This window comes from Furipterus horrens, unplaced genomic scaffold (assembly GCF_987537825.1).
Source record: "Furipterus horrens unplaced genomic scaffold, mFurHor1.1.pri manual_scaffold_1, whole genome shotgun sequence".
Lineage (NCBI taxonomy): Eukaryota > Metazoa > Chordata > Mammalia > Chiroptera > Furipteridae > Furipterus > Furipterus horrens.
The window spans coordinates 185887513-185914804 of NW_028327171.1; the positions used below are offsets into that span (position 1 = coordinate 185887513).

Genomic DNA, 27292 nt, shown 5'->3' on the forward strand with positions numbered 1-27292 from the left:
AAAGATTCTATCATAAAATCTTTGCTTTAAAAAAGTGATTTCAAAAATGTACATCTCTAATAAATATTTTTCATAAGAATAGATAGGTTCATGTTTTATGTTGGTTTAAAATGGTATTTTGTTTTCATTACTCAGTTATACAGTGCTGCTTCTGAGAACATGAATAAAGTCTGACAGCATATAATTGGTAGTCCATGGATCAAAACAGCCATGTATGTCTATGTGTTAACCAACTTAAAATTGAACACTGATTTCCCTGGGCAAGTTTAAGAAGATGAAAGGATTACAGAAGGAAAGGTGAGAGATCATATCCCCTAGCTCTGTCTGCAACTCTTTCTCCCAGAGAACATTCAGAAATGGTGGTACTTTTAGAAAATGGGGTTCAAGAGGAAAAGATACCTCATGGATTCAACCTAATTTTCCATCCAGTCCCTGAAGAGGCAGGGAAAAGAGTCAGGATGGCAGAGAGGCAAAGTGGAACTGAAGTCTGAGACCCAGGAGCAACAGTGTTACTTAAGAGAGAGAGAGAGAAAGCACCGACAGCAATTACTGGCTCAGCAAACTGTCTACATCACAGGTCAGATAAAGGTAAGGGGTTCAGAGGCAAAGATGAGAGATTTCCAGGAGAAATGGTACATCAAAAAGAGGAATTAAAAAAAAAAATAGAATACCAGATTGAGTTTATGAAAAGAATAATTAAAGGTGTCCATTTGGGTGAATAAAGCAATTTTAGATATTCCAGCGTACAAAATTTCTTCTACAGAAAAATTAACTTGAGTTTATAAACTTCTCTTGGAAAATGTAAATGGTCTCTAGTAATTAATTCTTCTAAGCTATTTCCTACTTAAATTCCTCTCAACGGCCTGTCTAAATCCAGAGACTCACTAGAGTGGGACTAGGCTGGGGTAGAGGAAGGTAGTGTCTGAAGTAGGAATGTTTCATGCAGTTGAAACTTGAAGGAATGAAATGAAAATGAGCTGCCCAGGGGGATCTGCAATCTCAGAATATAGGGACAGGACACAGGAAGCAAAGTCCCCTAAGGAGGGAGAAAAAGGGTTTGGAAGAGCTGGAAGAATGGCCTCAACCAAGGCCACCCACTTTGCAGTGTTGACCGTTGTGGTACACACCCTAAGGTCACAATGTGTACACATAGACAACAAAGACACAAAACATTGTAACTCAGATCATTCAACTGGGTTTTTCTTTCTCCAGTTATCTCTTTAGATATAGCTAGAGTGACTTTCAATCTTAATAATCACAAACTTGGAAAATGTACCTGGAGGTCCCATTGCACACATGATTTGAACATCCACTAATTTAATCATAGAGCAATCCTTCAGGTCATACCAATTCCAGTGATCTAACCACTGTCTCAGTAACTCGATGGGAGGTTGGGCCCCATAGACCTCCCGAGCAGGCATATTGACATCATCTACAAAGACAACCTGAGAATGACAAGAGGTATTTGAAAATATTAACAAATTATTACCATGTCCTATTGTGTAAATAATATTGAGGCAAAGAATTGGATCATCATCCTGTAGGGTACCTATATGGGAAGTGATGGTTATGAGTTTAGGACTTATTAATCCTCCCATGCAATTTGTTTCTCAATATGCTTCCTCTTTTTTCCTTGCACAACTTCAATACATTAAAGTAAGTGAGAAGGTGTGATTTTAGAATGAGTACAACCTCTGAGTGGTGACAGTGAGGTTGAGAAGGGTCTTCTTGGTAGAGGAACACAGGTAAGTCAGTAGATAACTGGAATGTTTACAGGTTTAGCAAAGCAAGCAGCCAACTCTGCTAAGTAAAAATGTTAATGAGATAATTGGGAAGGAAGATAATTTCCCAGAAGAATATTCTACTTTTAATTTAAAGGGCAACTGCTTGTTTTTAATGTCAAGTTGTTTAATGCACATACAAATATGAGCACACTTTAAGGAAACTTCTTAATCAAACTTTGTGACTGAAAATCTGTATAAAAAGATGTCAAGCCCAGCATATAGGGTTTCCTTGTTCTGATGTAGTAGTGTGCACGAATAGGACCCATGCTGCACCATATGTATAGAAACGGAACAATTACCATTCTCTTGCCCAAAGGAGGACCAAAAACTCCCTTCCGTCTTTTGTCCAATTTTGACATGATAATATTCTGAGTTTGAGCCGCTGTAGTTTGCGCTGAGAAGTTAATTAGCAGAGGCTTGTAGATATCTTTATTGAGGTGATTTAAAAGGAAGTTCTATATAATAGGAAATAATAAAATGAATCATAATTAGAATTATGTTTTGACTTTTCAAAATAGATACTAAATACCATTGTTGACAAACAAATTTAACCTGAGAGTGTCTTAACAATGTAAAAAGAGATGAAATCAATAGAAATAACAGTTACCATGTCAAAGCTGGGTCTCTCTTTGTCCAGGCCCCGTGAATGTAGCTTCTCTTATTTCCAAAACCACCATATAGATTACATATTCCTTCTTACTAGGAAGTCACAAGGACTGAAGAGGTTAAGAAACTTGCTTAAGGTCTCAGGGACGGGGCAAGAATTTAGACTGCCATTTGTATCTCTCCAGATCAATGTTCTTTTAAATATAGCTTACTATCTTTACACTTAAATACCAAGTTATCTGAGTGTAAGTTAGGGAGCTTAAATAATAATAGTTTCAGAATAAAATTGCTTGGGAGATTGGTGAAATTATCATGATTGTTAATCAAGATGTTGTGTTCTGCATAACATCTTGTAGAAGAATAAACGAAATAGGAAAATACTTACAATATATGAGGTAAAAAAAAGCGGATTACAAAATAAAGTGCAAATATGTTTTCAATTTTGTGAAAAGCAATGCTGTTTTTGCCTGAGCACTGAATTGCCAGGGCTGAATTTGATGGGGGACAAAAGGCTTCATTTTTCTCTGTTAATCATGTCAAGTCTCCAGTCCCTGACTCTTGGTGATATCTTGGGTAAATCCCTGAGTTTTCTGTATACTTGCAGTTATTCTTTTTAAGTCCAGTCCAAACCAACATCATGATTTAAAATCTCAGTTTAAACTTCTTCCCTCCCTGCTTTTGGATATTCCCTGATACTCACAGCATTTAGATCATAATAAAGGTGTCATTTCAATCTGTTGTAAAACAGGTTATTTAATAAATGATGCCATGACAATCATTTAACTATATACTCAAGTGTATTGCAAAAGGATTCAATGAGTAGATTGAAATAAAGAATGAAAAACAGGTACAATCATAAATTGGGGGAATGTGAACTGACGGGGACCCTGCAGTGGGGCACGACCACTGATGGTTCCTTCCCTCTCTTTGCCCTGCTCCCTCTGTCTCCTTCCTGTCCCATAAGTGGGCAGAGGGCAGGGCAGAAGTCCTACTTCAATGACCTCACTGTGGTTCTCTCTCGGCTAATGCTTTCTTGCACTCTGTCATGGGAAGCTTCCAAACGCCTGCTGTCTGAGGTGAGCATATGTATAGGTTCTTCAGATACTCCCAAGGGACACCCACACTGCACAGTTCTCTGACACAGGGAACAGACGGGGTTCCCTCACTGCTGTAGTCATTTAGAATGGAGTCCCAGGAAGACCCCAGTCCACTTATCTTCCATTCTGTCCAATTGACTCTGGGGAAACTTGTATTTATTTGCCAAGGAAAAGGCTGGGGACGCTATTTACTATTAATTCCAGCCAATTTTCTGTCTTCAGAAATCTGAAACTAGAGATAACAACTGGTCTTTGATCAATATGACCCTCTAAACTGAAGGGAACACAGGCTGTGTAAAGCTACTGAGATTTGGGGTTTTATCTGTACGGCAGCTAGCATTTTCTTAACTAATACACAATGGGTATGATGCCAGAAATATTTAGGAAAAGTTACTACATTACTAAATTTCTAAAAAATTCCTAAAATCTTTATTGTAAAAACTACTAAATTACTTATTATTACATAGTAAGCATTCAGATACTAAATGATTGAGAAAATTAAATATCAGGTATAATTAACTAAAACTTTTTTTAAGGGATATGAAATTCTTTATCCTGGACAAGCTATTTTCATTAAAATACCCCAAAAGGGACAGTCATTTAGTGATCTAAAATGGCATTATATCTTAATCAATTTCTAAAATAAATAGGCAATTACACAAAAATTCTCTGTGGCTCCAACATCAAAATATTTAAGTATTTTAAAATATTAAGTCTACTATGTTAGGTGATTTTTAAAATAACATTCTTAGGAATACTGTGCACATTTTAATATGTAGATTTCTACCACACTTACAATAATATAAACACTTTTCCCAGTTCCTGTTGGTCCTACAAACATTGAAGGCTTTTGATGGGTGGTTAACAATCCCATTAATGTCGAGTATCGAATTGTGTCCAGAGTTGGTACAATGATTTCATTAAACATCATATCCTTAGGAATTGGAGGAGCATCTTCCAATTTCTTTATCCATGGTTCCCATTTTCCTATGCCCTGTTTATCAGAAACATACACATAGGAAATGTTACGTTACAAAATACTTTTAAGAACCTCTGTACTCCTGTCCCATTATAGAAAAGATGAAAAATTAAGACCAAGAAACCCTAATACTTATAGTTAATTTTATATTAAAAACTCATCACTGTGATTTTTTTCAACTTAAATTTTATGTGAAATGAAGAAAAAACTAGGCTTTTAGATGAATAAAAATAAAATTGCTATGCTGTGATATTTTTGATGCCCTGAATGCCAACCCAAAGATCAATTATTTGGCGAAATGTTAGATTCTTTTGTTGACTAATCAATGTATTAAAAAGCAAAGAAATTTGTTCAATAAATATTAACCAATATATAAAATATTTACTACCTAGAACATCAGCTGCATATTGCCTGACTTTTATAATGGTATTTATAACATCAGCTTATCACTTCAAGTGAGATTTCTTTTAAAAAAAAAAAAAAAACTGAGGTGACACTGGTTAACAAAATTACATGGTTTTCAAGTGCACAATAAGGTTTTTTAAAAATTGTGGTTAAAAAACAACGAAAATTGGACTTTCGGCCAAGATGGAGGCTTAGACGGACACGCTAGGTCTCCCTCTACAACTAGAGAGGAATACAACTACTTCAAAACAAAGGATAACTAGAAATTCCAGAAAATAAAACTACACGGAAGTCCAATATATGAAGTTATAAACCAGCGGTGCCATTTGGGCAGGTAAGAGTTAAAGAGGGCAGTGCTGTTTGCGGTCGCACCCGGAGCGGCGGCGAGGAATCCCGGCTGCGCAAGCCCCTGGCGGTGCGCGACCCCGGTGCTGGGGAGAGCGGCCGCCACATCGCCTTGAACAGTGAGGCCCAGGGGGGCGGGAGGACGGATCCCGGTCTCCTAGCTGAATAACTGTGTGAATCCATCTTGGACCCCCGCCCCCAAAGAAAGCACCACAGGGCTACGAAATAGGTCGCGGATAGGCAGGCGCCGGTCGCTGATTTATGACGCGTACACAGGCACTGCCCCCGACAGCCGGCCCAAGAAAACAAAACGCATCTGTCAAAATGAGGCAGACAACTATAGAGATCCCGGTGAAACAACTCACCAGGCAGCAGATAGAGAACCTGACAGATGAACAGATAAGAAACCTGTCAGAGGCTCAGTTCTGGGCCATTGTTATCAGGTGGCTTACAGAATTCACAAAAGAGCAGGAAAAAGATAAGAAAGAAGCGAAAAAATTTCATAATGAAAGGAACAAAACCGCATACGAGATAGAAGGTGAGAAAAAATCCAGAGTTCATTTCAACAAACTGGAATATGGAGAAGGAACAAGCAGTCAACCAATGCAGCGAGAGGAAATGGGAAGCAACAATGAGAGGATCAGAAACCTCTGGGACAGCTATAAAAGACCCAACATAAGAATCATTGGTTTGCCAGAGAATGAGGCAGATGAACTAGAACTTGAAAAATTGAGTGAAAATATAATAAAGGAGAACTTCCCAGACTTGGGGAAGGGAATAGACTTGCAGGTCCAGGAAGCAAGGAGAGTTCCCAAGAGACTGGACCCAGGGAGAACCACTCCAAGACACATTATAATCAAAATGTCAAAAATTAAAGATAAAGAGAGAATCTTAAAAGCAGCAAGAGAAAAGAAAAGAATTATGTACAAAGGGGTCCCAATTAGACTATCAGCTGACTTCTCAAGGGAGACCCTACAGGCAAGAAGGGACTGGCAAGAAATATTCAAAGTAATGAAAATCCAAAACCTACAACCACGAATACTCTATCCAGCGAAATTGTCATTCAGAATAGAAGGACAGAGAAAGTGTTTCCAGGACAAAATAAAACTGAAAGAGTTCATTAGATCCAAACCACTGTTATATGAGATGTTAAAGGGACTGGTTTAAAAAAACAGAAGCTAGGGAGATGAAACAAAGGCAAACTAAATAGGCAACGAGAGTGGAAAAGGAACTGTGGGTACGGGAAGCATATTGGGGGGAGGTCAACAGGGAGGGGGAATGGGGAAAGGGAGGGAGATGATATAGGAATTGGGGATCAAGGTAGGAGGGAATGGAATAGACGGAGAGAGGTTGGGAGGAACTGTATGCACAACTAATGGACATAATCTAAAAGGGGGTGGACAACTGGAGGGAGGGGGGCCACCGGGTGGAGGGGAGCAGAGGGAAGGGAAATTGGCACAAATGTAATATTTTAATCAATAAAACACATTAAATCTGAAAAACAAAACAACGAAAATTAACTTTCAACTATTTTAAGTGTACGCTGCAGTATTGTTAATTATATCATATTGTTGTGCAGCAGATATCTAGAACATTTAAGATTTCTTAATATATTAGTATGATGAATTAACATTATGCTTTATTTTTGCATCCAACTGGCTTGTGAACTAAAATTTTAATTTGCTAAGACAGTGTTTATAACAAAAAGTTTCAAAAATATCATGTTAATTCTCTCCTTAGAAAGACACCACATCCCTCTCCATTCTTGCAGAATTAAATTCAAGCTTCTTGTCAATGAAAACACATCAGAATTCAGGTTCATCCATCTTCCATATCTTCATGTGTCCCACAACCCAGCTTCAGTGATGAACCTACAGGTTTCAAACACGCCCCAGATCCCTGGGCCTCGGCACACAGCACTCTCTTGCCCTAGAATGTTACGTGACTCTCTTTTGAAGAGGTTAGGAACTCACAGAGGGCAGCACTGCGCTTGATTCATTTTTGTAGCCTCTGGCACAGTGCTGTGCATATAGTAGAGATGTGTTTGAGGAGATTGAATTCACATCAGTCTGAAAACTGTATTGCAAAGAAATTTTTAGAACTTTCTAGAGGTGATGGATAAAAAATTCCTTTTCCATATTTTGAAATGCAGGAAATTATTAGTAATTTGAAATAAAGATAAAAAGAAAATATCTTTTGATTGGCAAGATGAAAAAACTCTTCTGAGGTGAGCTTGGCTATGCTCCCTCAGACATAAACATTTAAAAATTAATACAGTAATTCTTTCCCTAGGAACTTAGCTTAAAGAAATAATCAGATAATAATACAATAACGTGTACAAGAATATTCACCAAAGCAGAAAAACTGAAAAGCAATAAAAACAGTTCAACATCCAAGAGTAGGAAACTGTTTGGATAGATCATGGTCCATCCAAGTGACAGAATATAGGGAGGTTTTAGAGAAATAAGTTTGTTAAGGAAGCATTAGTAAGAGAGAAAGGTGTTCTCTTTATTAAGGTAAAAAAAAAGGATATAAAACTACCCATTGGGGCTATGGCATGATCCCAATTTCACTTGAATCTGTATGTACTGAAATAACATATATTTCTACTTTGTCCTCCACATAGTATTTATGGGAGCTGTTACACAAAGACAAGTAAACAAACAGCACACAGGTTTTACTGTTCAATCTGTGTTGGAAGTACTGAATTAGCATTACTAAGCCAGCTGTGTCTGTTCCTACAGGACTTCTTAGAGCCTGTGATATGCTAACATGCACCAAGAACTGCCAAGAAGTGTTCTTGACCAGTATGCACCTAGTGCTGGAGTATTTTATTTGTTGAGTACAATCGGCCCATAAGGTATTAGTATTTATCTCATTTTATCAGTGAGAAAAACAAGGTACAGGGAGATTAAATAACTAGTCCAAGGCTATACAGAAAGAAAGTGGTTTTACTAGGACTCAAATCCAGGTGTGTCTGATTTCAAAAGCCACGACACCTTCCTTATTCCACGCTGTCTCTTAAGGTAAACAGTGGTGAGAAAGTGGCACAGAGCCATTATGTGCTGTGTGTCTTGGAGGGCACTCTGCCAGGTTGGTAGTTGCAAATCTTGTTGCAGAACTCTTACCTCCGTGACAAATTGGTAATCATAAATTGTTCCTTTTTCAGGAAATGGGACAGTTAGTGCTTTTGAAGATGTTTGTTCAGTAACACTCAGTAATTTAAACTTATTTTGAGTGCGTTCTGAAATTGGACCTTCCATTAGCTCTCGAAGAATCATACTAAATTTCAACCGATCGTCATCTTTACAAGAAGCACCAATGGACCATATCAATGAAAACAGAAAAATGCCCTGTAATGGGAGAAATGAAAAGATAAGAGTGCATTAAGGAATAACTCTAATCTATTCTTAAAGCTTAAATCAGATTAGCTAGATTAATATCTGTGAAAGGAAATGAATAAAGTGATATATAATAATAAGCTATCTCAATATTTTGTAATAATTAGTTTTTAAATCAAACTGCATGTTTTATAAAAACCTTACTATCAGAGAAGATAATACAATGCAAAATACAATTTCTAGCCAGAGTGAAACAGAATGATTAGTCTGGAAAATCACAGATATTTTAAGTATACGGCAGGACCTTGATATTGAAAAGAACGTTGAGACAACATTTCATAAATATCATAGACTATTTTAATAGGAATACTCAACCCTCAATATACATGCTTTTTAAATTTAAATTTTGATACAGTGTTTTTTAAAAGGAGAACAAATTCATAATCTTGTATTTGCCTGTTGGAATAATGATCAGAGCATGACTGCATAGCTAGAACTGCCATCCTGCAAGCTTTTTCTCGCCACACTCAGGCAGAGGGAATAGGGTAGAGGACAAGACCAGGCACCAGATGAGAAAGCCTGTTTGCTAGTTTTAAAAACCAAATCCCATTTTTAGTGCCAGTGCTAACACAGTCTTGACTGTGCTCATAAACAGTGTGGACTCTACTTTGATACTGTTGTCCTACTCTTAGATTACTCAAAGACTGTTTCTCTTTGGGGACTAAATAAAACTAAATTAAAATTAACTTATTACATAAGATATAAGCAATAAGAGTAACAATCTTGACTACATTGGAAGAGTTACTATTAGCAATATATAATTTTATTAAAGAATATTCAAGGTGTGTTGGTAATGTTATTTCTGTTTTACAAATATGTTTATAGATTTATATTTTCTTGCTTTCCTCAATCCAAATATATGTGTATACACACATATGCACACATATATTTGAAACATTTATATTTCATGAAAAAGAGAAGAAAATCAAGAAAAAAAACAATAAATTGTTATGATTTTGTAGTTGATGGAAAGGTGAATCTCATTGCCAAATGGTGATTGACATTTTGGAAATTGGTCATTTTGAGGCTGATCAAATGACCCGAGATTTCAGCAGCAGATCTAAGATCACTGGTCTTCACCGAAACCTCACGATGTAACAGAGCTGCCAATCTAGGCGTTTCCCTACCAGGAACTGCTGTTTTGGGCCTGCTTTTTTTCCTCAATGTTCTGCTACCACCCACTGTCCAGCCTCTAATTCCAGGGGAAAATTGAGTTTCATTAATTAGGAAGCACTGGGGTAAGCAACAGATGTCTCTCTATTGCACAATTCACAGACAACGGACCTTACCTCGAGCAAAGAATATGTTTCTCGATCATTTCTCTCTTTTACTTTGGCTTCATTGGCAAAGCCATCCATAAAACAGTCTATTAGATTCATTAAGGATCGGACTAAATTTGCATCTGAAGTAGGAGATAATTCCTAGAAAAAAAAACAGTGGAAAAGTCTATAAAACAAATTAATTTAAGCTAGGTGCTAATTACAATAGCATCAATTAATATTTATTGGACTCATTTAGTCCTAACAGCCATGGTATCTATGAAAAGGTACTATCATTATAATTACAGTTTATAGTTGGGAAAACTGAGGCACACATTTATTCTCTAGTCCATCTGCAACTGCAGATGTCACATCAGGTAGTGTCTGTTCCTTAACCACTCTTGCACTGAATCTTAAATTTAAAAACTCACTGTTACATGCTTGTTAATTTAATTAAAGACATAGATTCCAATTTTAAACACAAAGCACTAAAAATTCTTTCAGAGAAGGCAATTAATTCTCATACCTAAAACGCTTCATAAATAAAACCCATTTTAAAACATCTTTATAAACTACAGCAATACTCATAGTAAACTCATCCCTCTGAAATATATTTTCAAGTCTTTAAGAGCACAGAACATTGCTGGGGTGCTGTAAATGCTGCTCACTTTACTTTTTGGGGTCTCACCATGACAGCTAATAAAATAAATGAAGTAATGTAAACAGCTCTTAGAACCATGCAGCACAGAAAGTTCTCCATGAACATTGTTTACCCTCTAAGCTCTCCTCCAACCTTTACAGTCATATTGCTTCATGGTAACAGTAAAAGTTAGCTCTCTGAAATGGACTTCATATCCAGTCACAGCTTCAGTAGAAGGAGGCAGAAATGGCAACTGAGTTGCAGACTAAGGGTGGGACTAAGTGTTGCTGACACACTTAAGTACAAACAGTGCGCAATATACAGATCACATATTGTAGAAATGCACACTTGAGACCTATTTGATCCAATTAACCAATGTCAACCCAATATATTTACTTAAAAATACAAATAGTTATGTATTACTAAAAGAAGACAGTTATTACCCAAAGTTAATAACAGACATTCGTAATTTCTTCAAGAGGGGACAAAGATGCAAAGTGTATTTTAGAAAACGCATCAAAACTGGGTCTTTCTCTGTTTTGCTGTTAAAAGAATAAAATTCAGTTATAAGGAAAATTCACTTAGTTGGAATAGCTACACTCCCTGACAGTGTCAGAAGAAAAAAAAAGTCCTGTAGCTTATTTTTTTATGACCTCAATATATAAATGTTTAATTGTTTTGAAGGGTGATTACTTCAAATCTACAACGTATTTCAGGGTTTGTTTGTTTGTTTGTTTGTTTTACAGCCAAGCTTCTTGGAAGAGCAGCCTGCACTCACTGCGAGGCCAGCATCTCCCACATCACTCAGCCCACTGGCCTGAAGTGGCCCTGCCTGTCCCTGAGTGTGCTCGGGCCAACCTTCTCCCACCATTTTCTCAGTTGCCAAATTCGAGGGACCCCTGCCAATCCTGTCCTGCCTTGACCTTTTAGTAGTTTCTCATGACAATGACGACTTGCTTCTTACAATGCTACCCCTCTTCCCTTTTTCCTCCTGAACTTGCTGGTGCACTCAGGATTCTACCCTTTGCTCTCTTCCCCTTTTTCCTCTGGAATTTCCCTGTAGGTAATCACCATTAACTCCACTCTCCAGATCCGTATCTGCAGATAAACTTCTACCTCAAGCTTTTCTGTTATATTTTAAACAGCAGGACAAATACAAGCCCTGTGTTCCTATATTTGTTTCAGAGCCAAAGTCATCCTAAAAGGCCTTCGGTCCACATCTCCCAAAGCAGAGATTAAGCATTACGTTGCATACGGTTTCCAGCTGGAGAGGGTTTAAGAATCTCTGAGGCAGATTTCCATTCATGCTGTCACTTCTCTACCTTTTCCCTTTCCCCTACCCCAAACCCTCCAGGGTGTATTAAAAGGAAGAAAAATGGATTTGCCTACTTTAGGACCTCTTTCAATCTTTGTACCAGGGACTGATTTCCCTCCCAGAATTGGTGTTTCTAGCTACAGAATCAGATGCACTCATGCTGTGTACAGTGAGTTCCTCATTAACTATGTCTTGGCAGTAATATGTGTTCCTCCATTACTACCCACTAGCCAGCCTTTTAGAATGGCCCTTTTTCTGATGACAAAATAATATATATTTATTCTAGGAACTTTGGAAAGCAAAGAAAAATATAAAAACAGAAATACTTAAAATATCAATAGTTTATTAGAAATGAGAGAAAATATTGTAGAGTATTTTCACCCACATGTGGTCAGGTGGGTCTTTGAGATTTTTTGAAGAGAAAAAAGATTAGCACCCATACGTTTTCTAAGGTGCTTCACTGAAAATATTTTTGATGGAATTAAGTATATAAATAATTTTTTTTTACTTTAATTGGGAAAAAGGTTTTAGTCAAACCAGTTAAGAAATTAGTTAATATCTAGTAGTTAACAAAAAAAGCAGACATTAACATTGATATATTTGGCAAATTTGGATTTTCCATTTATATTTTAAGTCTTCAAATTCCCATCCCTCTTACCTTTGTGTGCTTTCTAATAAATTCGACAGAAACAGGAACCATTCTTTCAAATAAGCGTATTATAAATTCCTTCTGCGTGACACTGAGTGTAGCAGGTAGGAGATTTACCCAAGACCTCATCAGTGGTCTCCAGCCTAACATGTGAGGTTCCATGTAAATCATACCACATCTGGAAACCTGCAAAAACAATAACTGTTTACCATCAAGGTACTGCCTATAAAAGAAATAAGACTTACTACACCTTTTCTTATAAATTCTTGGGAAAGAATGCTTAAATTTATATAATTTCATGATCTAATTTTTTATGTCTAACTTCACCAAATGGTCGCAGACAAAAAGGAAAAAAACCTGACTCTTAAATTTGTCAAGGTATGTCAACAGATAAGTCTTACTCCTGGAGAATCAGAGAGTGCTGTCAAAGTGAATTCTGCTAACACTTTTCATTTAAAGTTAGAGTTACTTGGTGATAAAAGCATTTATAACATTCCAGATTTATAAGCAGATGTCAAAATTGAGAACTTACAGTGGCAGGAGAAGCAACTTCCAAATCCATTGGTTCAAAAATAAGATTCATTTGTGGTGACATCTGAATAATCTCCCCGCTCATGAGACATAGCTTTTTGTTGTCATCCAGTACAGTATTCATATTCTCAATCCATACTGCGTCTACTGGTCCATCAAAAATTAACCATTTCCTATCTGGTGTCTGGTTTATGCATATGGTGAATACAGGGCAAAAATGTAATAATGATAATGTAAGGAAACAATTCAATAATATTTTAAAATTTAAAATGTAACTCTGTTAAACTTAATTTCACTGTAAAAATGTGAAGATACCGTTTGAATAAAGTATATATGTGAATGAATTATGTATATAATAAAAAACATGCATGTAGAATAAACTATATATATATATATATATGTGTGTGTGTACCCTGGCTGGTTTGGCTCAGTGGATTGAGTGTCGGCCTGCGAGCTAAGTGTCGCTGGTTCGATCTCCCAGTCAGGGCACATCAGAGAAGGAAAACTCTGACTCCAAAAAACGTCCGCTGCCTTGCGGCATACCTCTTCAGGGGAAAGGCTAAGGGAGTAAACCCCGACAGAAAATCCGGAGCCGGAGTCCCTAAGGCGGTTTGACGTTGTAGTCAGCACCGGCAACTCCTGCGGCGCACCTGAAGCCAAGCTGTATTGACTCCGTCTTTCCCTTGGACCCTTCAGCTGCGAAGAGAGGGGGGGTCTGCTGCATGGGCAACAGCAGACCCTCCATATCACCCTGCCCAGGCTCTGTAGCTTCAGCTTCACTGGAGAGGACACTCCAGCGTCATCGCAAGATGTTGATTCAACACGGGAGGAGACAGATACCGTGTCACTCCCGAGTCGGACTGCACAGCCATTCTCGGCGGTGCAGATAGACTCTTAAGAAGCTACACCATCGTCTCTCGAGACGGACGGCTGCCGACCGATATGTGTGTGTGTATAAAGAGAGAGAGAGAGAGAGAGAGAGAGAGAGAGAGAGAGAGAGAGAGATAGTCACTGAGTAAGCCTATACAGGGAGGGGCAAAAGTAGCCTTACAGTTTTTTGTGTGGAAAATAAAACAATTAATAAATAACAATACAAGGATAAACTGGGTTTTCTGTACTCACAATTGTAACTCTGCTTTTATATCACCCTGTGTATGCCATAGACAATACATAATAGAGCAGTTTTCTTAAGATTCTATCTTTTCCAGTGTTTCTGAATTCATATGTAACATGTTTCAGAAAGTATTATAAGTTAAAAACATATTTGCCAGGGAAAATAGGATTTTCATTTGGATCGTCTGACTCTATATAGTATTGTGTTCATACAGATTAAATATCTTGTGCGCTAAGTCAAATTTTTTGTTCTCTCCACACACAAGCATATACACACCCCTCTTGGGCCGAACTACTTCATGGAGGAATAGGACATTAATATCAATATAACATTCACAATTCCACATTGATGAATATAAAAATATTTTCACATTGTCTGGAATACAGTAAATGCCCAACAAACATTAAGGAGTGGCCAAGTATTAGCTGGCAAGTGCAAAAACAGGTTCTCCTTTCCAGATTCTTAGGCATCAGTCTTTTTATGTACAGAGATGATTCCTTGGTTCAACGCTAGCAATACAAATTTGAGTTGAAGTGTTGAACCATTTGAATCCATCTTAACACATTCTCAGTCCCTATGGCTGGCTGCATTAATCTTTGAGACAGTGGGCCTGTCGTGGCCTCTGGCCACCACACACATTCACACTCAGAGGTCAGCTCTGGCCAAGTTCAGGAAGCAAGGAAGGGTCCATACCTCAGAGATTAATCTTCCTTCATACTGTTGGTTTCCCATGCCTAATAATATTCACTTTGGAAAAAAAACTGCCTTGTAATGGTGGGATCTTGGGCTTTGTGATCTGAAAGACCTTACTATCAACTTGGCTCTACTACTTGCCAGCTATCTGACTTTGGGTCAGCTACTTAACCTCCCTGCGACTCGGCAGTTATGAAATATAGTTTCTTGGAAAATGTAATGTAAGCTATGTAATTGAGTATAAAAATAAAAGAGATCTCATGATTATTTCTGTAAAAATAATATAACTGCATACATTATTTAGAGACTTCATTGTTAATCTGGGCCAGAGTTCATCCACTGTAGTGAGAGGACCTGAGAAGCTACATCAATAGTTCCATATCTCTGTTTGCCCTGCCTGTGCCTCAGGATTACTTTTACCCTTGATATTACTAGTAAAGCCTAATATTGGATGAGAGCTCTGCTCCATGAGAGTCTGTCCTCATGCTACTCATTAACCACAGTTCTGCAGTCAATAACAGCAGAGCTGAGATTTGGTGTTTTTCTATTATTACACTAACTCATGAGTCATGATCAGCTGGGTCTTCAAGTGGAAAAAGAGCACCAAATTTAGTATGTATGTAATCAGAATAAAGGAAACATTCTATTTATTTATTACTTTTTAAAATAAATGTCTCTAGCTTAGGCCCCCTTTCCTTTAAGACTAGTCTTAGCAAGTTATCTCCCATATAATCACACTTATGGAGAGCCTGAACCACGTGGCAACCGATAACCATTTGCTAGTCTGTGAGAGTGGGCAACAGCCACATAGCAGAATAAGCAGAATAAGCGAGGAGTAGGTAAGTAGTCACTCCCACTCACAGCAGTTAGCGGCTGGCATAGCCTTTATGTCTTCTGCTTCCCACAGAAAGCCCATTGTCTTCTTATAACACTAGAGGGACAGTGTTGGGACTTTGAAACATTGTTTTGTAATGGTCTGCAGTTTCTCCTCTAAACGTTGGAATATACCTAACAGCGGGTGTGCCTGTGACGGCAGCGCTGCAGCGGGGCAATGAAGAACATCACCGATGGAGCAAAAGGATCGTGTTATTCAGAGGCTCTCCTTTCTGGATCATTTAGCCTGAACAAGGAAAGCCAGAAACACTCCCCCCCTTGTCCTTTTTTCTCCTGTCCTTCACCAGGGCAAAGCTGCTTGCCAGCAAGGTCTCTGCACCTTTGTAGGTGTTAATGAGGCTCTTCACAGAAACACTGCCAGGATGTCCAGTAATGTGTTTTAAATACATATCCTGAGCTATAAATATGTTTTTTTGAAACAACTGAAAAAAATCAGAAATTGGTGAGAAGGAAATACCATGGATTTCTACTCAGGCTTGCAAAAGTGTTAGTACTTACCGCGGAAGCAGCAAATGCTCTGAAACTGACCGCGAGGATCCCGTCGGACCACTCGTGGGACACTACATCAAACTGTCCGTACAGCTGACCCATGGTCACAGACTTGGGATTTAAAACAGTAATTTGAACCTTGTTTTCTTCCATCAGCCCCTTAATGGAAAAAAGTATCAATCAATTTATTTATTTGTATTTTGAAGAATAGTATCTTTAGTATAGAAAACATGATTGTGAATACAGAAAATCTTAAAGATTCTACAAAGAATCTACTACCAGAAGTAAGGAGTGCATTTACAAAGGCTCTAGCATACAAGGTCAACATGTAAAAACTGGCTGTACTTTCTAGGCCAAAGAACAATTAAAAAATAAAATTTTTATGATACCATTTACAATAGTATTTAAAAGCTCAAGTGACTTCCAGTCAAGAGAGCAGCACAGGTAAATGTGGCTCGCCTCCTCACACAACAAATCAAATTTACAACTAAATTGTAGAACAACCACCATTCAGAACTGTCAGAAATCAAACTGAATGGAAGTCCTACAAATACAGAATTAAACAAGAAACTACATCAAGACTGGTAGGAGGAATGAAAACACGGAATGGGCTTGACCCACACCCATGTGTTCTAGATAAAAACAGGGAGGGAAAAAAATTGGGAAGGATACAGGAGCAAAGAGTCCCAGCCCCACACCAGGCCCCCCATCCCAGGGTTCCAGTGCTAGGAAGATAAGGCTCCATAACTTCTGGCCAGAAAAAGCAGCAGGGATCGAAGCTGGGGAAGACAGAAAGCACTGGACTACCTAACAGTTTCTCTTAACGGGCCCACATACAGACTTACGTAGACTCACTACTTCTGAGCTCTAGCATTGGGCAGCAGATTGAAAGGCACCAGAGACATTTAGGGAAGAGCTGAATTGTCTGGTATCAGGGCAAAAGCTGGGGGGAAGCTTTCCCCCAGACATAGTGTTGGCAGAGCCCACTGTGCCTTTTCTGAGCCCTCCTCCCCCAGAGTCACAAACTTGGCAGGTGAGGACCATATCTGAGACTCCATCAACCTGGCTCACACTGTTTGCCCCAGACTGGTGATTCCTTGAGGCCCTGCCCCACCCAACTTTCAGTCCCACCCAAGCTGTTTCAGTGGCTTTTCCATACAAATGGCTTGTTTTGACCCATGCTTCAAGTTTTCCTAAATTCTCTTAAACAAGCAGCATCTGGCTTCAGCAAGCCCCATACCTCCTGCTAAGTGGCCCCAAGCCTGGCACCAGCAGCATATAGCCATGGTTCACAGCTTGGCCTCCCCTGAGCATCTCCAAGCCTAGCATAAGTCACAGCCATCTGCAGATCACTGTGTAGCTTATGCCATATGACCCCAGACAGAACACAGGCAGTGGCTGATGTTGTATGTGCCAACAGCAGTCAAGGCTTAACTACAACAGGAGGATGTACACAGCCCACACAGTGGGTGCACCTCAGGTACCCAGCTTGGATAATAGGGGAGGTTGTGCCACTGGACCCTACAGTATACCTCTACATTAAGTTATTCTATGAAGCCTGGGAGATGTAGCAGCTCTACTTAATACTAGGAACAAACAAAGGGGTGTGTGTGTGTGTGCCAAAACGAGACAAAGAAACATGGCCCAATTGAAAAAAACAGAATAAAACTCCAGAAAAAGAACTAAACAAAATGGAGATAAGCAACCTATCTGATGCAGATTTCAAAACACTGGTTATAAGGATGCTCAAGGAACTTAGTGAGGACTTCAGCAGCATAAAATAGATCCAGTCAGATATGAAAGACATACTAATTAAAATAAAGAACAATTTACAGGGAATCAACAGTAGAGTGGATGAAGATGAGAACTAAATGAGCAATTTGAAATACAAAGAAGCAAATAACAACCAATCAGAACAGCAAGAAGAAAAAGAATCCAAAAAAGTGAAGACAATAAACAGAGCCTCTGGGACAACTTCAAGTGTACCAACATTTACATCATGTGGATGCTGGAAAGAGAAAAGAAAGAGCAAGAAATTGGAAACCTACTTGAAAAAATAATGACGGAAAAGTTCCATAACTTGGCAACTGAAATAGACATACAAGTCCAGGAAGCACAGAGAGTCCCAGATAAGATGAACCCAAAGAAGTCCACACCAAGACACACCACGATTAAAATACCAAAGGTGAAAGACAAAGAGAGAATCTTAAAAGCAGCAAGAGAAAAGCAGTTAGTTTCCTGGGAGTTTCTATAAGACTGTCAACTGATTTCTCAAAAGAAATTTCACAGGCTATAATGGATTGGCAAGAAATATTCAAAGTGATGAAAAGCAAGGACGTATAACCAATATTATTTAACCCAATGAAGCTATCATTTAGAATCAAAGAACAGATAAAGAGCTTCCCAGACAAGAAAAAGCTAAAGGAGTTCATCACCACCAAACCAGTATTATATGAAATATTAGAGTCGTCTTTAAGAAGAAATAGATCAAGTTATGAACAATAAAATGACAATAAATACATCTATCAACAATTGAATATAAAAATAAAATAAGCAAACAAGCAGAAAAGAAACAGAATCATAGATACAAAGAACATTTTGACGGTTGCCAGGTAGGGGGAAGGTCAAGGGGATGGACAAAAAAGGTGAAGGGATTAAGAAGTACAAATTGGCAGTTAAAGAATAGTCATGGGGATGTAAAGTACAGCATAGGAAAGAGAGTAGCCAAAAAACATATATGCACAACAGTGTGGGGATTGCCCGAGGGAGCGGGGTTGCTAGGTGGAGGAAGGCAAAGGAGGGAAATATTGGGACAACTGTTAATAGCATAAACAATAAAATATAATATAAAAAAGAAAGCTACAATTAAAACATTTTTAAATTAAAAAATAAAAGCCCATAAAACACTTAGGAATTAATTAGCAAATGTTGTATAAGATCTATACATCTAAAACTAACAAACAGGAGTTGGTAATTTTTTTAGTAAAGGGCCAGAGAGTAAATAATTATAGGCTTTGCAGGTTAATGATCTATGGCATATTCTTGTGCCTTTCCCTCCCTTTTTCTTTCCTTCTTTTTTAAGATCTTAAAGAATGTTAACATAATTACAAAAATTAGGCTTTGGGCTGAATAGGGCCCATGGGCTATAACTGGCTGACTTCTGCTACAAAACATTCTCTGAAAGAAAATTGAAAGAGCTAAACACAGAGACATATGTACCATTCTCATGGAACAGTTAATACTGGTAAGTTGTCAATTTCAATCAGGATCCTGAAAGCTGGTATGGAATTATTACATGAGAATGTTAATAGTCTTGTGGCACAGGCTTTTTTGTTTTGTTTTTAATTTTTAGATTTTATTTTTTAAGAGTAGTTTTACATTTACAGAAAATTGAACAGAAAGTACAGAGAATCCTTCCCTCCTATCCCCACCCATTCCCCTACTATTAAGTCCTTGCTTTGGTGTGGTACATTGATATGATTGATGAACTGATACTGAGATATTATTAATTAAAGTCCATGGTTTACATTAGGGTTCATTCTCTGTATTGTACAGTTCTATAGGTTTTGTCAATTGCATAATGTTATATCTATCCACTTCAGTATCACAGTTTCACTGCCCTAAAAATCCTCTGTGCTCTCTCTATTCATAATCGTTTCATGTTTATGTATAAGAACACAACAGGTTCAATTTTTCCCAACATTGCCTTCCACCTCCCACCCCCAGAGCTTGGAACACAAACTACCAAACTGAAGAAAAGATGTGGGAATAACAATATTAAGGAGTAGAACAGACGGAGGCCTTTGCTTTCTTGTCCGTGCCCCAGCAGTGTGTCTTCCTAAATTCAGAAGTATGAGAAAGCTCTGTCATTTTCTTAGAATAAACTTGCTACCACCAAAGCAAGGTTTCTGTCTCAAATGCGGCAAGGCTGTGTGAAGCTATACTTGCATGCTACGGCTAGGAAGGCCTGTCCCTTAAGTCCCCCCAATGTCACTCTTAGAATTTCCTGGTCATGAGCCATTTGTGGCTTTACAGTTGGACTAGAATACATGTTGATACCTTCATCTTCTTTTATCTCTGAGTGGCACCACATATGGCTCTTTAAGTGACCTTTTTCAGAGCAAAAATAATTAGTCCATGTAATAATAAAACAACAACCCAGAAAAATATACAAACAAACAAAAACCAAGAAAAGGAAGGCAAGGTGGCAGGAAGGCAGGAAAGGTAAAGGGTAGGAAAGGGAAGGGAGAGGAAAAGAAAGGGCACCAAAGTATAAAAGCAGAGGAAACAGGTGACAGAAATAAGTACAATATCAGTTTGTAAAATAAATATAAATAAATTTAATTCTCCCCGTGAAAAGATAAAGACCATCAAATTGGATAAAATAGTAATCAGACTATTTGCTCTATAAAAAAGCAAATCACAGTGATGCCCAGACCTGGGGAAGTACATATACAAGGAGAAAACATGGGTTGCAATATTGAACAGATTCGGGGAATCCAAGGCAAATAACAGAACAAGTATATAATTTTATATGAGTTGAAGGGAAGACTGTACAGTGGATATATAATGATCACAAATCCCATCTCGGCTATAAACACTGAAATATATGAAGCAAAAACTATTAAAAACACAAGTAGACAGAAATGCAATATTAGTTAGAAAATTTAAACCAGCCTTGTCCTTTTAGCATATCAAAGTAGAACAAACTGTAATGTGTAGGATACAAATTTTGAATAATATTTATTTTTATTATATATGTACATAACATGTTATGTGATGCACACACAAAAACACACAGATTTCAATTCAATATCAGAAGCAGCCAGTAACAGAAGTTTGCATTACAATTATAACCACCCAGAAAATTAAAAGAAAAAACTTGTCCTAAAAGTACGAAAACAAAACCATCAGACTTTTTCATGTTTCCATACTTTTTTCAATGACCATGTGTTACCTTTACAAACATTTTAAAACAGAAATAGAAGGTTGAGAGGGAAATGTGTGGCATTCCCTGTATACGCTGAACTTCCTATTTGCTTCATACTACTTTTCTACTTTTACTTTCTCTTTGTCTCATTTTTTTCATGATTTTAAGTTGCTTCCTTAAAGTATCTTTTAAAATGACCACACATTTTATCACGCACAAACCTGACTGTAAATAAATTAATGCATTTATAACACACTTACCTTCTCGCATATATCATTTAGCGCTCCAGCTAAGACGCGATATGCACTGGTTTTTCCTCCAAACGGTTCCCCAACAATCATAAAACCATGACGCACAATCATCATTTCATATATTTGGAGAATCTTCTCAGAAAAGAAACTGGTCATTTGTAGATTCATGGCATCACAGTTGTCTTTGATAGCCATCAGCAAATCATTGTAATCTGGTTTTGGCAATTTCACCCCAGGAAACAAATCTGAAGTAATTCCCTGAGGATAGAACATTTGGGGATTTATATTATATATTTATACATTCACTATCTGTCTATCTATACATACATAGTATATGTATACACACACATATACATATATAAATGTGTCTACACACACATATACAAATATTCACACATACACATTTATGTATATATGCCATATACACACATAAATATAATACAATTTCACTCATCCTCATATTTAATACTGATGGAAATAGAGCCATTATAGTCAATAGTATCTTAATAACTTTATAGAGGTATGACTGACATACAATAAATTGTATATGTTTAAAGTGTATAATTTCATAACTGAAACAATCAAGTCACAAGATAATCACATATCTATCATTCTCAAAAGTTTCCTTCAGACCTTTTGTAATCCTTTCCTCTTCTCCTTACTGCCTCCTGCCTCCAACCCCAGGTGACCACCGATTTACTTTCTGTTACTATTTTTATTTGTATTGTTTTAAATTTAATATAGATAAATTATATACTATGAATACTACTTTTTTAACTTTTTATTGTCTGGCTTCTTTCACTTGGCATGAAGATTTGGAAATTCACACATATTGGCACATATTAACACTTCACTGTATGGAAGTATTTCCTTGTATTGAAGTGCCACAATTTTAAAATCTATTCCCCTATTGATTGACATTTTCATTGTTTTCAGTTTGGAATTATTACAAATAAAGCCGCTACATTTGTGTAGAAGTCTTTTTATGGACAAATGCTTTCATTCTCTTGGGTGAATACCAAGGAGTGGAATACCTGGATAATACAGTGGGTGTGCTTAACATTTTAAGAAATTGCCCACTTTCCAAAGTGGTTATAGTATTTTACATTCCCCCATGAGTGTATGAGGATTCCAATATTTGGTATGAGCAGTCTTGAATTTGAGCCACACAGATAGGTGTGTAAGTAAGTATCGTATTGTGGCTTCAATTTGCATTTCCCAATGGTTAACATTTTTGTATGTACTTATCCATATGTATATCTTCTTCAGTAAAATGACCATTAAAATCTTTTGCTATTTTTAATTGGTTTATTTTCTTAATGGTAACTTTGACCATTCTTTAAATATTATGCATAGAATTCCTCCACTATATATCTAATTTGCAAATGTTTCCCCTAGTCTGTAACTTTTCATTCTTTTACCAGTATCTTTCAAAGAACAAAGTTTTTAATTTTGATGAATCTCTTTTATCAATTTATTGTTTTGTGCCTTGTGCTTTGGTGTCATATTTAAGAAATTTTTGCCTAACCCAATGTCAAAAGGGATTTCTACTGTTTTCTTCTAGAAATTTTAGTTTTACAGTATGTTTAAGTTAAAAAGTTAGAGAATAAATAATATTTGATTTTAATGCTAATTATAAAGACTGTCATATTGGTATAAAGATGAACAAATATATCAATGGAACAGAATAGAGAGTCCAGAAATAGACCCACACAAGTGAATGATTCATTCTCAACAAAGGAACAAAGGCAATTCTACAGATAAAAGATAATACAGTCTTCAGTAAGTGATACTAGAATTCCTGGATTTGGCAAAACAATGAACTTTAATCCATATCTCACACCATACACAAAAATTACTTCTAAGGTATTTTAATCATTATAGTGGGTAGTATTTTAATCAGCTTGTAAAAATTCAGGTTTACCTGGAACCTCAGAATGTAACCTTATTTGGAAAGAGGGTCTTTGCAGATGCAACTTAAGTTAGAGAAGGTCATACTGGGTCCTAAATGCAGTGACTGTTATCTTATAACAAAAAGGAGAGAAAGATTCAGACACAGAGACACCCAGAGAAGGCGGCCCTGTAATGCTGAAGGCTGGAATTGGAGTAATGCCAAGGCAGGCCGGGGAAAGCTGATGATTGCCAGTAGAAACTGAGAAGAGGCAAGTAAGGGTTTTTCCCTAGAGCCCTCAGGGGAAACCAACACCTTGGTTTCAGACTGTGAGAGAATACATTTGTGTTGTCTTAGTCCCCACATTTGTAGCACTTTGTTAGGATGACTCTAGGAAATTAATATAATCATATGATGTATGATTAAAAAGAATTATAATTCAATAATTTTTAAAGCTCTTAGAAAAATATCTGGTCCATAGTAAATGCATAGTGTTTTCTAAATTTAAAAAAAATAAATCTTGCCCTGGTTGGTGTGGTTCAGTGGATTGAGCGCTGGCCTGCAAACCAAAGGGTTGCCGATTCAATTCCCAGGCAAGGCACGTGCCTGGGTTGTGGGCCAGGTCCCCCCAGTGGGGTTGTGAGAGAGGCAATGGATCTATGTTTCTCTCCCTCTCTTTCTCCCTCCCTTCCCCTCTAAATAAATAAATAAAAATAATTTTAAAAAAAATCTCAAATTGTTCACATTGTGTATGGTTAACCTGGAGAGGAACAGCTATCTCCAGAACATATTTGGTATTCAGTGGTTCTCAACAAAGACCCCACCAGAAAGAATTAGAAATGTGTGCAGCTGTCCTTCTGGTTGTCACAATGGGAGAGGTCTATTGACACTGGAAGGGAGAGGGAGAGATGCCAAATGTACTGTGGTATAAGGGACAGTCTCTCACAACAAGGCTCTACTAATTGGAATGCCAATTCTACTCCATTTGTGAAATATTGCTCAATAAACGTCCACTGAATGAATACACAAATGCACGAGACTAAATCTAGTGAGATGTATTTCCACTTTATGAAAATAAAAATAGCTTTAATTACTCCTAGAAAATCCGTGAAGTGTACTAGTATGCCCCTCCCCGCTAAAAAAAAAAAAAAAAAAACCTGAGGGAAAACTTCAGGAAGAAAATTTGTGCCTATTCCCTATAGCTTTGTTCTATAAAATATTTGCACCACCAGCTCCAAATACTAAGGGAGGCTCCTTTCAGAGTGACGCAATGGGGCTACTACAGATAACCAACACTGGACCTCATCACAGGGGTAGTGCCACGTCCTCCCCACTCATGACAGCCACAGTGACATCGGTCCTTACACACTGGGAGCTAACTGCCTGTACGTAAAGGCAGCACAAGTTCATGCAACATCTAACATTCTTGGGAGCCCATGTCCCATCCCTGACTTCTTCTACCTGAGGTGGGGAAAAGGAAAAGCATGAAATCAAATTCTAATATGAAAATTTCAACATCATTCTAATACTTCCTATCAATTATTTGTAATCTAATCTTAAAAATTTAACAAGATTAGTTAGCTTAGTTTATCCTGAAAAACAATTTATTAACAGTTATTGCTCTGTTTTAAAGAAATTAAGCTTTTTTTTTTAATTTTTATTACCTCACTCATTAATTTAACAGACATTTACCAAGGACCTGTACTGTGCCAGGGAGTCGATGCAGTGTCAGACGGATTATTTTTCTTCACGGACCCTACTTCTAGTGTAACTTATAAGCAAGCATAAGGGTTTTATAACTTTTGTGTGCTCATTATATTCTGTAGTTTAAGAAGTACTGTTTTAAAATCCCAAGTTGTTAAAAGTCATCTGAAGCAATGAAGTTAGCAAAACACACTTCACATAGAACATGGAATGATCTATGTTTCTCTGTGCCATATCATTGCTTTCTACAGTGGAAGTTTCTCCTAGGGGTTCGCAAACTTGGACATTTGATAAATACATTGTTATAAGAGTTTTGATACATTGGAATAATAAATGTTCTTACCTCAAAGAGTGGTAAATCATGGGACAAAAATTTTGGCAGATTGACATCAATAATAGATCTGAGCAGTAAAATTTCTTCATTTTCATCTGGATATTTCAGCTAAAAGAAAATATACTCACAATGATATCAGCATCTGTTAACTGCACCCTGCATTTTCACACACACACACACACACACAAAGTACATAGGCCCAAGAGGCAATTTAAACTCATGCAAAATTATTGTTTTTTAATAATTTTCATTTAGTTGGGTTGTTATTAATTTTTAAATGTGACCTTTACTCTTGTTGAATTCTTCTCTAGTTAATCATGAAAACCTAGGTTTAACTGATTACCTCTTAACAGAAGCTCTGAGTAAAAGCTATTGGCATGAACTCATTGTAGGGTGGCAATAGCCATTGGCTCTGTGTTGTGTAAAAATGAGCTTGACTGTCCTGCATGTTCAAGCCCAGCAGTGTGGTGGGTAAGTGGAAATAATCATTAAAGGAGGGCAATTATTTTTTAAGTGCATTTAAATTTGAAACATAAACATTCACTTATTTGACCATATTTTCATGCCAAGGCCTTTTCTCTGAGTGTAGAGTTCAGCATCGATTTTCTTGCAAAAAAAAAAAAAAAACCATTAGTAATGCATCATCTGCTTCATCCAGATTTGTGGTTTTCTGGTTTTGTTTTCTGAACGGGATCAAGCTCTTCAGATACTTGTTAGACCATCTAAGTGTAGCATCCTTATCAATTTTTAAGGTCTTTTTAGTTATATACTTTTCTTATCCACGCCTAATTAAAATTCAATATTTTTAGAATTTCATTGTACCTAATCTTTCTTTAACAATGAACTTAGTTTTCATAAAAACAGAACTCTTTTTTTCATGCTTATATATTATCTATTTTCTTGACATTTAATTAAATGACATAATAACAATAACATTCAACTGGCTTTGGAAAGTTTCATGAACAAGTAAACTCACTGGCGGCTCATTGGATAGAAGTGGCGGGTTGGGGTGGGAGCAGCATGCAGGCTGGGAGCTCAGCACAGGCGTGTGTTAGTGTGTTCCACACGGAGTGGAGACAGCTGGCTAATACTAAGTCACTTAAGGAAACAGTATTTCAGAAAACTTATATTGAATTCCAAAACAGCTGTGGTAAATCCAATGTTTACTGGTTGAAATCAACTTGTTGGCTCAGGTCCATAATAAAGTTCACATAATTCACAAAAATCTGAACTCAGAATTATTTATTCCAACTTCAGTACTTATCTCACACCAAAGTATCTCCTATCATCTTGAATTTGATTTTCCAGAATCTGCTTCCTTATCTTTAGAATCTTTCTGCCTAAGAAATTTCATATTCCTACTTAACTGACTTTAGCCTTACAAAGTCAGTGATGCCTGGCAGTCAAGTTCAGCTATCTCTTAATCTCCGGACCTTCCAATGCCAAAGCTAGTCTTGCTCATATAAATTTTGTCTTTGAATCAATCTAAGCACACACAAATGAGGAAGTGTCAAAAGTTTATTCTGCTATTTGAGAGGCTATTATTTTTTTAAATTATGTTTTATTGATTATGCTATTACAGTTGTCCCATTTTTCCCCCTTTGCTCCCCTCCACCCAGCCTTCACCCCACCTCAGACAATCCCCATACCATTGTTCATGTCCATGTGTCATGCATAGATTTTGAGGCTACTCCCCTTTTTATACTGTACTTTGCACCCCCATGGTTATTCTGTAACTGCCTATTTGTACTTATTAATCCCCAAGAGGCTATTATTTTAAAGCAAATGTTTATATTGTTTCTTGATATAATAGAAACAAACTTCAAAATATTCAAAGCAACACATTCAACAATTCTAAATTAGCTTTGCACAAAGAATGATAGGATTCATTTGCAGGATTCATTTGCTGTGTAAGTTTCATAGCTCAATTCTGTAGTTAAGATGTCAGTGATAACATATACTAGGACATGCATTATCTTTC

General features: G+C 37.2%; 1 protein-coding gene across 2 annotated transcripts in view; it reads right to left on the reverse strand.

Annotated features, from left to right (window-relative positions):
- Window positions 1-27292, reverse strand: part of DNAH7 (dynein axonemal heavy chain 7) — a 226978-nt gene that overhangs the window by 102314 nt on the left and 97372 nt on the right. For both annotated transcript variants that reach the window (XM_090282024.1, XM_090282032.1), the window contains 10 exons: window positions 25321-25419; window positions 21392-21640; window positions 16211-16360; window positions 13013-13195; window positions 12490-12666; window positions 9907-10038; window positions 8345-8569; window positions 4284-4481; window positions 2084-2239; window positions 1277-1445 (listed from right to left, as the gene is read on the reverse strand). In XM_090282024.1, coding sequence (XP_090138150.1) covers window positions 1277-1445; window positions 2084-2239; window positions 4284-4481; window positions 8345-8569; window positions 9907-10038; window positions 12490-12666; window positions 13013-13195; window positions 16211-16360; window positions 21392-21640; window positions 25321-25419 — 1738 coding nt within the window. The remainder of the gene's footprint in view (window positions 1-1276; window positions 1446-2083; window positions 2240-4283; window positions 4482-8344; window positions 8570-9906; window positions 10039-12489; window positions 12667-13012; window positions 13196-16210; window positions 16361-21391; window positions 21641-25320; window positions 25420-27292) is intronic.